The sequence below is a fragment of the Scyliorhinus torazame genome, chromosome 13, assembly GCF_047496885.1.
Source record: "Scyliorhinus torazame isolate Kashiwa2021f chromosome 13, sScyTor2.1, whole genome shotgun sequence".
In the NCBI taxonomy this organism is placed as follows: Eukaryota; Metazoa; Chordata; class Chondrichthyes; order Carcharhiniformes; family Scyliorhinidae; genus Scyliorhinus; species Scyliorhinus torazame.
In genome coordinates, this window is record NC_092719.1 from 57,729,501 (window position 1) to 57,744,577 (window position 15,077).

At 45.1% G+C, this 15,077-nt stretch overlaps 1 protein-coding gene across 2 annotated transcripts in view; it reads right to left on the minus strand.

The window, feature by feature from the left end:
- Nucleotides 1–15,077, minus strand: part of lamb4 (laminin, beta 4) — a 195,876-nt gene that overhangs the window by 116,495 nt on the left and 64,304 nt on the right. For both annotated transcript variants that reach the window (XM_072471583.1, XM_072471584.1), the window contains exons 8-11: nucleotides 12,333–12,547; nucleotides 11,446–11,566; nucleotides 5,744–5,932; nucleotides 3,568–3,747 (exon numbers count right to left, since the gene is read on the minus strand). In XM_072471583.1, the coding sequence (XP_072327684.1) occupies nucleotides 3,568–3,747; nucleotides 5,744–5,932; nucleotides 11,446–11,566; nucleotides 12,333–12,547 (705 nt within the window). The remainder of the gene's footprint in view (nucleotides 1–3,567; nucleotides 3,748–5,743; nucleotides 5,933–11,445; nucleotides 11,567–12,332; nucleotides 12,548–15,077) is intronic.

The window sequence follows — 15,077 nt, forward strand, 5'->3', positions numbered from 1 at the left end:
ACTGACCCAGCTGGCTGAGTCCTAAGGGACTTAACTGCTGGACTGGGTCTGCGGGTCACAAACCTGCCTGTCGCAGATGCATCTGTTCATGACGGTATTGGTAGGAGTGAACATTGCACAGTCCTTATGGAAAACAATTCCCACCTTCATATTGAGGACACCATCCATCATGTTGTGCGGCACGACAATCGTGTTAAACGGGATAGATTTTAAACGGATCCAGGAACTCAAGACAGTGCAAACATGAAGCACTGTGAGTCGTCAGCAGCAGAATTGTACTGAGCCACAATCTGTAATCTTGTGGCCTGGTAAATGTGTTACTCCACCACTACCATCAAGCCAGGGGATCAATGCTGCTTCAATGAAGAGTGCAGGAGAGTATGGCAGGAGCAGCACCAGGTATATCTAAAAATGAGATGTCAACCTGGTGAAGCTACAACACAGGACTACTTGCATGCCAATTAGCATAAGCACCAAGTGATAGATAGAGCTAAACAATCTCACAACCAAATTGTCAGATCAAAGCTTTGAAGTCCTGTCACATCCAACTGTGAATGGTGGTCGACAATTGAAAAACTCATTGGAGGAGGAGGAGGCTCCTCGGATATCCCATCCTCAATGATAGGGGAGGCCAGCACATCAGGGCAAAATGTAAAATTGAGACATTTGCTACAATCTTCAGCCGGAGGCCCTCAGCATCACAGATGCCAGTTTTTAGCCAATTCGATTCACTCCACATTGTATCAAGAAATAACTGAAGGCACTGGATACCGCATAGGCAATAATACTAAGACTTGTGTTCCAAAGCTTGCCATGTCCTTAGCCAAGCTGTTCCAGTACAGCTACAACACAGGCATCTACCCAGCAAGCTGGAGATTTGCCTAGGCTTGCCAATTACCGCCCCGTCAGTCTTCTACGATCGTTGGCAAAATGAGGAAGGGGTCATCAACAATGCAATCAAGCAGCACTTGCTTAGCGATAACCTGCTCACTGATGATCCGCCAGGGCTACTCAACTCCAGTTCTCATTTCAGCCTTGGTTCAAACATGGACAAAAGAGCTGAACTCCAAATGTGAAGTGAGAGTGACGGCTCTTGATATCAAGGCCACATATGATCGAATGTGGCATCAAGTACCCAGGGCAAAACTGGAATCAATGGGAATCAAGGGGGAAACTCTCTACTAGTTGGACTCATATCTCGGACAAAAGAAGATAGTTGTGTTGTTGGATGTCAGTTATCTCACATCCAGCTGGAGTTCCTCAGGCTAGAGTCCGAGGTCTGGTCATCTTCAGCTGTTTCATCAATGACCTTCTTTCCAGTATAAGGTCAGAAGTGGGGAAATTCGCTGGTGATTGCACAATGTTCAGCACCATCTGTGACTCCTCAGATGCTGAAGCAATTTATGTCCAAATGTGACAAGACCGGGAGAATATCCAGACTCGGGCTGACAAGTGGCGACTCACATTCACACGACACAAGTGCAGGCAATGACCATCTCTAACAAGAGAGAATCTAGCAATTGCCTTTTGACATTCATTGGCATTACATTGCTGAATCTCCCACCATCAATATCCTGGGGGTTACCATTGACCAGAAACTGTGCTACACTAACCATATAAATACTGTGACTACAAGAGCAGGTCAGAGGCTAGGAATCCGACGGCATGTAACTCAATTCCTCACACCCCAAAGCCTGTCCACAATCTACAAGGCACAAGTCAAGAGTGTGATGGAATACTCTCCCCTTGCCTGAATGAGTGCAGCTCCAACAACACTCAACAAACTAGGCACCACCCTGGGCAAAACAGCAAAACAACCCACTAATTGGCATCCACAAATATTCACTCCCTCCATCACCGATGCACAGTAGCAGCAGTGTGTACCATCTACAATATACACTGCAGGAACTCACCAAGGTTCCTTCTTCAGCACCTTCTAAACTCATGACTGCTACCATCTAGAAAGACAAGGGTAGAAGATACCTGGGAAAACCGCCACCTGTAAGTTGCCCTCTAAATCACTCACCATCCTGATTTGGAAATATACTCCAGTGTCTTCACTAACATTTGGTCAAAATCTTGGCACTCCCTCCCTAACAACTCTCTGGGTGTATCTACACCACATGGACTGCAGCGGTTCAAGAAGGTAGCTCATTATCACCTTCTCAAGGGCAATTCGGAACAGGAAATGAAGGCTGGCCTAGCCAGCGATGCCCACATCCCTTGAATTAATTAAAAAAGGTGATTTCAATAACAAATCTAGTTGCAAGGTTGAACAGGTAACAGCTACCTTGGAGCTTGCAGTTGTCAAGACCTTCTATACCCTTGGGCAATAACTATTGGGCTGTAATTGTTTTTAGAAATTCCAGTTGACAGATAATTCCACAGTTGCTTAGACTGGGCTTGTTATCAGAATATGTGATTATTTCCTTTGCCTAAGCATGTTATGCTATTGAGGTATCCATGATCTCATCATACCTTCTGTCTGCATGGGTGACAATTTCAGTCACATTTAACAATATCATGCAGATGTCTTGGAACTGTGCAATTCTGTAGATTGGATGGTAGAGCAAGTTGTTCCAGTTGTAGCTTCGGAAGAGTTGAATCTAGAGTTAACAAGTGCATGGTGAGAGCTTCAGCAACCAATGAGCTGAGGCAGAGACAGAGGTGGGAGATGTTACGGAGATGGAAGTTGCCAGTCTTAGTGATGGAGCGGATAAGAGTTTGGAAGCTCGCCACAGGGTCAGATAGGACAGGCAGTTTGCAAATAGTCTGGTTCTGCCTCATACAGTGGCTAGCAAGGAGGATGCAGCTGGCGACCAGGGAATGTAGTTTGTGGTGGGGTCAGAAGTTATAAAATCTATTGGACAGTGGAAACAAAGCAGGCTGCTGACTCAAACAGGAAAAGAAGGAGTTGTATTTATGTGTTGTCTTTCATGACTTTAGGACTTCCTAAAGCACTTCACAGTCAATTAACTACTTTTGAACTGTATTTAGTGCTGTTACGTAAAACACACGGCAGCCAATCAATGCACAGCAAAATACACAAGCAGCAATGTGACAATGACGATTAATCTGTTTTTAACGGTCTTCATTGAAGGATTGGGAACTACTGTGCTCTTCTTCAAGTGACTTCATGCAATCCTTTCCCTTAACCTGAAAGGTCAGATGTAACATCCCAGTCCAAAGATGTGCAGGTTGGGTGGGGTTAAGGGGATAGGGTGGGGGAGTGGGCCTAGGTAGAGTGCTCTTTCAGAGAGTGGGTGCAGACTCGATGGGCCGAATAACCTCCTTCTGCACTGTAGGGATTCTATGATTCTATGATCCAAAAGACAGCACCCCTGATTCCTTCAGTACTGTCCTTGTGTGCTACCCTAGATTATATGCTCAAGTAACTGGACTGTGACCTTAACCCACAACATTTCTTTCAGAGGTAGTCATGGCTGGCAGAACAGAATAAAAATATGTGCATGTGGATTAGAGTTAGGGTTAGATTAGATAAGTGCAAAATATAGATATGCTTGTGAATAATAGAAAGATAAATCTCATTCTTTAGCTCATACACACCTTCACATCCGTCAGCATTAATAGAGCTTAGTCCAAAGAAGCCAGACTTGCACTGATCACATCTTGTCCCTTCAACATTTCTCTTACAGATGCAGCGGCCAGCAACTGTACGGAGGCCTGGGTCTGAGTGACTTTCACACATTCCATTGTTTAGTGAGCCTTCAGGATCACAGTTACAGGCTATGAATCAAAGAACAGGCAATGGGTTACAAGTGTTGCATTTCTGTAAAGTTGCCATCGTTAGAGGCTGCTTTCCCCTTTGAGAGCTGACTGGTGCTAATTTAACCTGAGGATCACCACACCTCAGGCAAGGGGCAAAATTGAGAAGGCAGAGCCTGAATAACCTCAGCCAGTATGGGAATTGAACCGGTGTTGCTGGCCTCACTGTGTATCACAAACCAGCTGAGCTAAACTGCCCCCCCCCCTTTTCTAGATACTGGACCAAGATCAGATAGACCTGTTTCTGACATTACTTCAAAGACTAGCCTGAGTTCATTTGAAGTTGCAAATGAGGACTTAATCAAATCTTTATAATTATCACCTGTTTTTGGTTAGCAAGCTAAGGTGATCTACAATTTTCCATCTTTAAATGTAATGATATAGTTGTGCCTATGATTAATCATTTCCTCATATTTCTTAATCTTTTAAAAAAACATAAACTGTACAATTAAGAAATGAGGATGAACTAACTCTTCCTTGGTTATTTTTTTTAAAATGCAGAATTCGATGCATGACATAGCCAAACGTTCTGGGTTCAAACGCATTATTCATGAAAATTAAAGTTATGTGATGTCAACAAAGTCTTCAGAAATTTGGTTGAGGTGAAGACAGTTTCTCAATTAAGGCATTTAGAAAACTCCAATTTATTTTCTTTTAACAAGTACCGTCATTATAATTCTTCTTATAATTGAACTGAGGTTTATCTTGACAAATTCATTCATATCCTTTTCAATCTTTGTGCTGGGATAATTTAACGTGCAAAAATCAGAGACCCGCTTTGGGCACGTATAGTGGGGCCTTTCTTGGCATTTGCAGTGCCAATGCCGTCAATGCTATGTAACGGCACTTTTTTTTTTATCTCGGCGAGGAATTTACATCATTTTTAAATGCCACCCTGATCTTTTGGCCACCCTCGGAATCCCCACCCCGGCCTCCAGATTCCACCCCCCACTTCCCCAACTTACCTCTTATGGGGTCCTCGAACCCCCCTCACCCTGCCTCTTAAGAGCAGGGCACCCAGGGTCTGATCCTTTGCACGGTCAATCTGGAATCTGGGCACCTTGGCAGTGTCACCTGGGCAACCTGGCAGTGCCAGGGAGGCCCTATCAAGGTACCCAAGTGGTACTGCCAAGGTGTCAGGCTGGCAGTGCCAGAGTGCCCGGGTGCCAGCTGGAGTGTCAAGGTGACACCAAGTCGGGCGCGACGAGGCCATTAAGTCACGTCCAATGTTACTAATTTTGGGTTCATGGCATTATTAAGGATTGTTTTACGAAGATTAATTTCCAAAATTTTTATTTCATATTCCTAACAATTAAGAGTAGTGTTGGATGAAAAGTATAAACCATACAGGGATTGACTTCACTAGTCTTTTTTATCCTCATTAAAAGAAAAATATGGGGCTTAATTTGCCTTCTGAGAAAACAATGTGCTCAGTGTTATCCGTTATTAATATGCTTATTTAAACATTCATTTTAATTACATTAAGTATTTAAATCCCACACATTTAATACTTGATTTTATGTTATTTCAGATCCTGCTGAGTTATATTTGTAACACAATAGTTTCAAAAAGTGTCTTATGCAGCAATGAAAGGCTGTTGATTTCACTCTACCTGGAGAGATTGGGCTATATAAACTTCACCCAATTGCACATGTCAAGCTCGGCTTCGAAAACTAACTTTCAAGGACTTTTGCATAGTTAATAATGTAGGTGTGAAAAGAAAATTGCACAACGATTGTGCAAGGCATGCGATGCTGGAACTGTACTTAATTACGACAACTTCAATCTCATAACAAATGGAGCATATTTTTTCATCAATCATTGTGGTTCCCTTTAAGTTTTATACTCTTAATATAAAATATGGAGGAAACTGGTCACTTTGGCTTTGTTGACAAGTCTTTACAAAACATCACTTAACAATTGATCCGAAAGTAGGATAGAAAAAGAGCAAACCTACGGACACATGCAAGTGGGTCAGACATGATTCTCCTAGGATCCTGGTAGAAGAAGTGCTTGCATTGGTCACAGTTTTGACTCATTGTGTTGTGTTGACATTCCTCACAAACCCCACCGCTGATCTCTCCACTGGCCAAATACACTGCCATGTCAAAATGGCATCTCTCGGAGTGTCCATTGCAGTTACATCCTGAAAAGGAAGAAGTACAAATCGGGATTTGAAAGGAAATGATATGAAAACAATTACATTCTGATCTATTGCGTTTGGCAGACAAGTTCAAACATATTTATTGCATTCAAATATTTTAAGAGATAAACAAAAAGAACCAATTTAAACCTAAAGCAACAAGAGTTTTCCTGCACTTCTTTGAGAAGAACCCTGGAATCTTATGCATGATCCTGCAAGAATAGACAGGTCCTCGATATAATTTCTCAACCAAAAGCTCTCATAAACTGAAGAACTTTTAAAAGTAAACTTTTCCTTTAGGTATAAAGACACTAATAGGGTGATTTTAAAAACTCATTCACGTATATTTTAAAATTTGATATAAAAAAACTGACTACACCAATGAAATTAGTAAATCGCTCTATTTTGTGCTTTTAAAGTATTTTTTAATTATTTAAATTAAGTTACTCACTAAGTGCTCTAAAAATTCTGGTTAAAACTTTGCTCGACTATGCTACTTCACGGAAGATACTAGCCCGGAGTTTTGCTCCTGAGGTGGGTGTGCTGAGTTGGGAGACTTCCCGGATGGCAAATTCGCCTCAGGAAAACATGCCCTCAATACGGGGATCTTTGTTCTGGGGTGAGGTGGAGACAGGTAGCTGCTGCAGTTGAGCCTGCTGCTGTTTCCCTGGAAACAGTTGGGTGGCACCCACAGGGAATGCTGGCTGCTGAAGCAGGTTGTTTACCCTCTAGCCCTCACCCCTCACATCTCCTCAATCTCCCCACCCACTCTCCATGGTCCCACATATTTCCCAATGGTCCCTCATTCTCTCCATATCAGCTCAAGCCTCCCACTCACCCCATGGCCCTTTAAGGCCCTCATGCCAACAGATGACCCCCTACTCAGCCCCATGAGCCTTATAGCTCCAATGCCAAGTTAGTGCCAAATCGTGTCAACACAAGCCCTCTATCTACCACCATTCCCCCTTACACCCTCTATGCCAACACATCCAGTATCCCCTCAGACATCAGGAGCCATGCTTAGGTGAAATAAAATAAAGTTCTTGATATCTATAGTATGTTATTGCACATATACTCTGGTATAGTATTTATGATAGACGTCACTATGTGAAAAAAAACTGATTGATAAAAGACCATTTAATACACTTACATCCCATCAAGTCCTTAATCCCTTATAAAACAACTATTTATATTCATAGCTCCCCAGTCAAAGGCAGATAACTCCTTAATAACCTCTTGGAATTGTCAATCAAACTGTGAAATTACAGCCCCCACTGTGTTAATAATAGGTCAGTGAAGCAGTCAAACAGTAATAATGCCATAGGTTATGGCAATAAACAGTTATTGAAGCTGCAAGCACTGTTTTTTTTTTGCAACTCAGAGGCACAGCATGTTGATTTTGTTTTCAAAATTTAAAGGCAGGGGATTTAAATAATGAGAGCTTGACAGTTCCACAAACATTACATGCCTTTTACTAGTATTTACTGTTACTGTTAAAAATTGCAAATTACTTGTGGTAAATGGACTTAGCTCCAGCAAAAATTGAGTCTTTTTGAACTCAGCACTGAGTTGTTAAAATATTGGACCAGATCCTTGGACCCAATAGTTTGACAGGGCTCTGATCACTCTCTTTGATTTCGGCCAATAAAGGGGCTGGTGCCTTGGTAGCTGGGTGGGCCCTTAGTGGATATTGGCCTTGGCAGTTGGGCTTTCTGAGTAAAGGGAGTGGCGCCGATCAGTCTGTGGCTGTACCAGTTTCTTAATTCGAGTTCTATTGTCCTGGGAAAATGGGCTATTGAAATGTAAATGAGCGGGGGTTTCGATCAGGTCTAGTTATCTGTGTTTCAAATACACATAGGCTCTGCACCTGTCTGAGTCTTGGGTTGGCCATAATTCCCATGGTCCTTTGCAGGTGGCCATCTTAGATGGCTACATCCTCATATTTTGGTAAGATCTAGTTATGGACCAATAATGTTTTGTTTCAAGTAGAAAAAAATTGAGGTTCAAGACACTTGCTAAGAGAATAAAGCCACAGGATTCCATGGATTTTGAATAAAGAAAAATAAACTTTACTGTACATGGTCAGAAATATAAAGCAATTTATAATAGCTATCTTATAAATTCAGGGTAAATATGAGGAGCATGTAAATTAACAGGTAAACTGTGGTCAAAGACAGCAAAATACACAATAATTGACAGATGCGACCAAGTCAGAGTCCACAGATTTCTCACCAACCTACCCATATGTTAGGAAACACTGAATCAATTAATTTCAATGAAACTTTGTTTTCTGCCCTCGTTTGCTGTGAATACAAATCCTGTTTGATTTGTTGTGTTATATGTGTAACATAAGCGGCTTCTTTGTGGTGCACTTGACAAAGGAAGGTTCAGACATGGAGATAACTTCAACACGTTTATTAAACTATTTACACTTCTATTACTCGGGTTCACACTACTGCTAATCCTACTATAGCTACCCAGACTGCCTGCACTCACTGACTGTCTCCATTGGAAAGAGGCAGATCATGTGTGTGATGTCCTTTATATATGGGTTGGTGTAATGCCCCTCTGTGGTCGTGTCACCTCCTTGTGTATCGTGAATGTCCATTGGTCGTCTCCTATCTAACTGATCTATTGGTTGAGTGTGTGTATGTGATGTTTCTGGTGCTCCCTCTCGTGTCTAGCTAGCCTACATGCATTTACAATGATGCACATCACCACACTGTTATATTTGTTAACTCTCGTGAGAGGGCCATTATGGGATTTGCAGCAGCAAGGTCTCAGTTTGAGATCTTCCCGCACCCCACCAGCAACGAAATCAGATTCCTGATTTCCATCAAATTGTCTAAATTTAAATATTCTTAAGCGGCTTAGTGTCATTCACCCCACGCCAGCGGGAATCACCAGGGCATGAAGATGAGTATATCCCCCAGGTGGTGAGGAACAAGGCCAGGAAGTGCCTTGTCATAATGCCCTTGCACTGCCAGGGGTCGGGACCAGGGGCAGGGCATCTAAGGAACCCCATTGTAGGGAGTTCTCATTACATGGAGGAGGGCTATAATGGAATGATGCCCCGATGCCGGCAATGATGGGGGGGGGGTGGGGGATTCGGTTCACCATGATGCCTGGGTGGTGTGTGGGGAGGTGACCTGGACGTAGAGTGGTTGGGTGGAGATTGCCCCTCTGTCTTCTAGGGTTGGGTCTGTTCGCCTTTTCTGCCGGGTGTCCCAATATCTGTATGGGGTGACTCTACATTGACTTTGACATTGGCCTCCCCTTTAAAAATCGAACCCGTTATCTGTGGAGCCGGGATTGCTGGCTCTTTCAGGATCTGCACCACCAGAATAACAGCAAACCATGTCCCCTGCTTTTTTTTTACAAAGTGTCATACGATCTGGAGTGAAAACCTGGCTGTGCCTGGGGAGAAACACATAGGCTTTCACTAAGAATCGGACACTTGCCGTTTTTGAGGAAAATTCCACCGTCTTGCTCACAGGAGATTCCATTCTTCATCTTTAAAGATTGAACCTTAGAATTCTCTCCAAACGTTGTTCCAGCTTGGGTGGCCTCAACAACAGCCCACCTCACATTGTTTCTATCTCATGTCCCAACACTCTGTTCCCAAGACGTCACTCAAGCACCAACTCATAAGGACAACTTCAGCTCTTTGACTGCGCCAAGCAGAATACCACGGCTACAAAAGGATTCCTATTACCCAATGGCCTTCAGCACAGAGTCAAAAAGCTTCTGCTGTCTTCTTAACTGTTCAGGGCTTCACCTGAACAGTTCAATTCCTGCACTTCTCCTGAGCCTCTCACCACGTAAAGGCTGCCAACGGCAGCCATTTCTCTGATTGGAGCCTCTTTCTCTGCTCCTCTCTTGTTTTCTTTAACATAACTGGGTCCTGTCTCTGGCCCCTGCCTGGGACTTCCCCTTTGGAACCTCTCCCTGTCCCGGGACACTTGTCTGCAACTGTGCTCTGCTCCTGGATCACATGACGCAGAGTTTTGCGCCATTTTCTCTCCCTGTGCAGGCGTTCCAGGCCCATCCTTGACCAAAGGAACGTAATGCTGAATTGCGCATGCACTGCCCTCACAGTCTGCACATGTGCGGAAAATCTGGCGTCTGTTGGGACTGGGTGTTCCTGCGCTCTACTGTCCATAAGAAGACAAGTCGCTGTTCATTTTAAAAAAAATTTAAAGTACTCAATTATTTTTTTTTCCAATTAAGGGGCAATTTAGCGTGGCCAATCCACCTAACGTGCACATCATCTTGGATTGTGGGGGTGACGCCCAGGCAGACATGGAAAGAATGCGCAAACTCCACATGGACAGTGACCTAGGGCCAGGTCCTTGGCGCCATGAGGCAGCAGTGCTAACCACTGCATAACGCCGCCTGCAAGTCACTGTTCATAAGAGAGTTCAGATGGTGGTGCTGAGTTTGGGTTTCCCCCATGTGTGAATCACCTCCCTGTCCCCTTTCTCCACTGGCAAAAATAAGGGGCCGGATTCTCCGTCCCCGAAGCTGAAATCGTGTTTGGCAATCGGCCAGAGAATCCCCGTTAACAAACAAATCGGGTCGGCGCCGCTTGTGCGATGCACCGCCCCCTCCAAAGCGGCATAATCGGAGAGTACGCCGCTCGCCATATCAACGCCCTCAGGACGTTGCCTGAGGTCCAACCCCCCCAATGTTCCGCCCCCGACTGGCCGAGTTCCCGATGGCGTGGGTCTCTCATGGTCTCATCCATCGGGAATTTGCCGTGGCAGCTGTGGACTCAGTTCAGCTCTGCCACAGTTGGGGGAGGGACAATCCGCGTTGCAGGGGGACTTTATTCGAGGTTGGGGGCACTGTTGGGGAATGGTCTGGGTGGGGGGTGGTGCACTATTTCACAGGCCGGGTTCGATAGCGGCCGGCACCATGTTGCACGGTGTCGCCCCCGCAGGCCGCGCGGCTATGGACCCAGCAATTCTCTGGGCCGTATCGGCAGCTAGAGCGGGTGCTCTATGCTGCCGGCATCCTAGACCCCAGCTACACGGAGGATCGGTGGCCGTTTTGCGGCGAATCTTCAGGCGTAAAACGCCACCGTTCCCACGGCGGCGTGAGGACATAGCCTCACAATCGGAGAACCAGCCCAAGATCTGTCAGGAATGGGTGTTGGACCTTTGGATCCAGGGTCCCAGTGCCATTTTGGTTAAGGCACAAAGCCTCTTATGACTTGCTAAAATCTGGGCCGCCATGTTCAGTGATGACAAAATCAGGTCTAGTGAAAACTTGAGCAAACAAAAACCACAAACCCACTCCTTAAAACCTGTGTACAATTTTCACATGATCACCGATCGCACTGAAAGTGGAATTTCCAGGCCAGCATACTTTTCTAAGAGAATAACAATAACTAACACTAACTGTGTAAACTACCTCATTTTTCAAAATCCAATTCAGTTTTCATTTCTGACCTTTTGGAAATTATTAGACAAGTTAAACAGACTATCAATCAAACCAGATGGAATAATCCTTACTTCTACAATCATCTCTCTCTATTCCGATCGCTGGTTGCCATGGCGAATCATTGTAAAAGTCCTTACACCTTTCACAGTTTACACCATCCGTATTGTGCTGACAGACACATTGCCCTTGAACCTGGGAAAATATTTGTAATAGAAACTGGTTGAAGAACTGTGACCAGTAGTACACCACTGTTACAATTTTTAATGTCTTATATGTGACATTGACGTTTTGTTGGAACTGGAGTTGCCAAAGGAAATGAACTGCCACACTCTCCAACACGTTAAATTCAGAATTCTTATTTACAAAACGTCCTTAGCCTTGGCCTGCCTGCCTTTGCAAAACTCTTCCAAACTTAGACCCCACTCTATCCTCTTTAGTTGTCTGACTCCTATGTAACTACCCCTTTCACTTCTGCAAGCAGAAGCAGAACCTCCAGTTGTCTTGTATTTGGTCACCTTTTGAATGTTCCCCTCCACTGCCTTTGTTCTCTCCTCTGTGAAGCGCTCAAAATATTTTCGATGTTAAAAAGCATTATACAACTGCAAACTCCCATTAAGAGTTCAGTATTCTAACTATAGTGCCCCCACCCCTTGCAAAGGTGGCTGATGGGGCAGTTGCTTCACTTTGGCTATAGGGACCCTGTTACCCAGATCCTGTGCAGTGCACCAGTTTTTGTTGTGTCCGAGGGCAGATAAATGCCCCGGGTGGTGAAAGCATCTGCCATTGGGATACAAAATTAGGGGAGCTTCTCCATACCTTAAAAAAAATCTATTAAGGTCAGCAGTAGAGGTTATACATTCTTGCATTTATGTTCACGCTATCTAATTTTCTGAAAATAGTACAAGTAGCGTGCTTTGGAAAGTGTCGAGGCAGAAATTAATTGTGGTGAAGTGCTTACCATTCCTTGATGGCCGAATACGTCACCTCTTATATTATCAATAGGTATGCACTGGCTGGCATGCCCATAGCAAAAGCAGCTCCCTCGAACAACCATTTCATACAGTGCGTAATAATACTTCTCATCAACTCTAGCCTGCCTTCTCCGCAATCGTGTGTCTCCCAATGTATGAAGTTGAGTGAAATTTATCCGCAGATTAGTAAATGTTGTAAGCTCTGCGGAAGACAGACGACAAAAACATTGGCGTTATGAAAAATGTGAAAGAAACATTGGATGGGGGAGGTGTTAAACTGATCTTGGAGGTCATCTCTTACACAGATTGTCCAATTATTTTTCCATTGCAGTGGAAATGAAAATCAGGAGGGATACGTACAATGGACGCCCAATACGCTGCATTATCCTCTCTTTGATCTGCTCAATGTTTACAAACATTGGGGTTTTACCATTGAAGCGTGAAGGGATATGAATGTATCAAAGCTGCAGATGGTTGGCAAAAGCTGTCAATTATAGACCACTACTGGAAAGCTATGAATGGCTTGATGCTAATGGATCTATGGGAACCAGCTACTCTCCTTCGAAGAATGGGCATATGGGGCTGCAGGGTCAGTAGTAAAGCTATAATGCTTCCCGCTGCCACTGTCTGGACTGCTGTCTAGCTTCCAATCAGGGGTCCCTTTTCTTGGGGGATGGTCAGTGTGGGGGGGGGGGTGGTTCTATGGAGGTGTTCCTTTAGGCAGGAGGTCCCTGCAGGGGGTCCCCCTATTACAGGGTTCCCTCTGGTGGCCCCATATTACAGTGGTCAATGTGGGGGTCCTCCTAGTGCAGGGGTCCCTGTGGGGGTGTCTCCCTATTGCAGGGGTCCCTGGTGGGATCCCCATATTACAGGGGTCCCTGTGGGGGTGAGTCCCCTATTACAGGGGTTCCTGGGAGGTCCCCATATTACAGGCCCCCTTGGCCCACCACGAGGTCCACCACATCAGAATCACGCTGGTAAAAACCACAAGTGACCCACGCCCATGTGATATTGGCTGCGGGGACCAGAGAATCACCGGAGGCCGTAGCATAGGGCACTGGGCCCGCCGAATAGATGCAAATGGGTCATGAAGACCAGAGCCCGGCACCAATCCCATTTTCCCTCGACTTTTCCCATTCTCCGTCCCATCAGGGATCGCATTCAGGGCGTCCCGGGACATACAATCCCACCAGGTGTCTTCAGTCAGAAAGCATTTATGGTTTATGTATTAAGGACATCACTTTTGAATGGAAATTCTCCAGTTTGTGCGTTCCTCAATATGCTTCAAAATTGCCTCAACGTAGAATACAATTAATACTGACCTTTGCCTTGAAATTACATTCAACTTTGAGGGGCCAGGGTGTCTGCATATTACAGACAAGACCACTAAACAGTAAAGAGGCAAGAACTCTCAGCCCCTGGAGTATCTGTAACTCTGACCACTCTAAGAACTGGAGAAATGTACCTGATGAGACCAGGTGTACCAGGTCTCCAAATGGCAGAAGGAGGAACTGTCTGGGGTGGTCTGAGCAGAGGATCGTGGTCTGGACCAGCAAAGCTTTCAGGGCAGTAAATGTACCTATTCATACAACCTTAGAATCCCTACAAGGAAGAATCCCTACAAGGAAGCCATTCAGCTCATCGCGTCTGCATGGACCCCCTGAACGAGCACTCTACCTAGGCCCACACTCCCACCCTATTCCCACAACCCAGTAACCCCACCTAACCTTTTTAGACTAAGGGGCAATTTAGCCTGGCCAATCCACCCTCGCCTGCACATCATTGGACTGTGGGAAGAAACCGAAGCACCCGGGGGAAACCCATACAGACGCAGGGAGAACGTACAAATTCCACACAGTCACCCAAGGCTGGAATTGAACCCGGCTCCCTGGTGTTGTGAGGCAGCAGTGCTAACCACTGAGCCACATACCGTACGTACTTAATAAATAATACTTATAATCCCACATCCTCTACTCGTCGCTAAGAAGACTGATTGAGCAGTTTGCTCATCTGTGACGCAGGGTGCCCTGTTATCTCTCCCACAGACCCTGCTCTTTATTGCTTTAGGGGCAAGTGGGTGCCAAGATGCAGCCCGAGCAATTAAGCCATTCGGACTTAGGGTACAGAATAGGGAACTTCCCTGAAAAATCCATTGAGATCAGCAGCAGAGGTCCCTGATGAAACCATTCTAGTAACTTTCAATGGGGTTTATTTCCCTGCACTTTCCCATCCTCCTTATTCACCAGGTATACCTGCAGGTTTTCTGTCAGTTTGACACAGTTTATGGACTGAATTTTCACCATGGAGGCAGGAAGCAGGAGCTGGGACTGTTTTCAGCTGCGAAGCAGATTAGCATTCAGATTTTTACAGAGCTGGGTCCTCAATTGATACGGTCATGGTTTCCTGACCCCTTAGAGCCAATGGAGGTGGGAATGGAGATAGGTCAGATGAAGTATATGATTTATTTAGACACCCCACCCCACAACATCCATCAGTGAAGCTGCTGGCTGGTCCCTGAGGGGAGAATTGCAGTTCATCAGAGGGAAGCAAAATGCCACAGTGAAGGTGGAGAGGCCTGACACCTAGGCCAGGATAGCCCTTGCTTCAATGTCAAAATGGATCTAATGCTGGCAATCATGAGGTAGAGGAGGGATTTCTTTCTCCCAACGGGGGCCACCTCATCCTGAACTGGGAGGACTTCTCTGTTCAGCATCATCTCCCTCTGCCCTCAG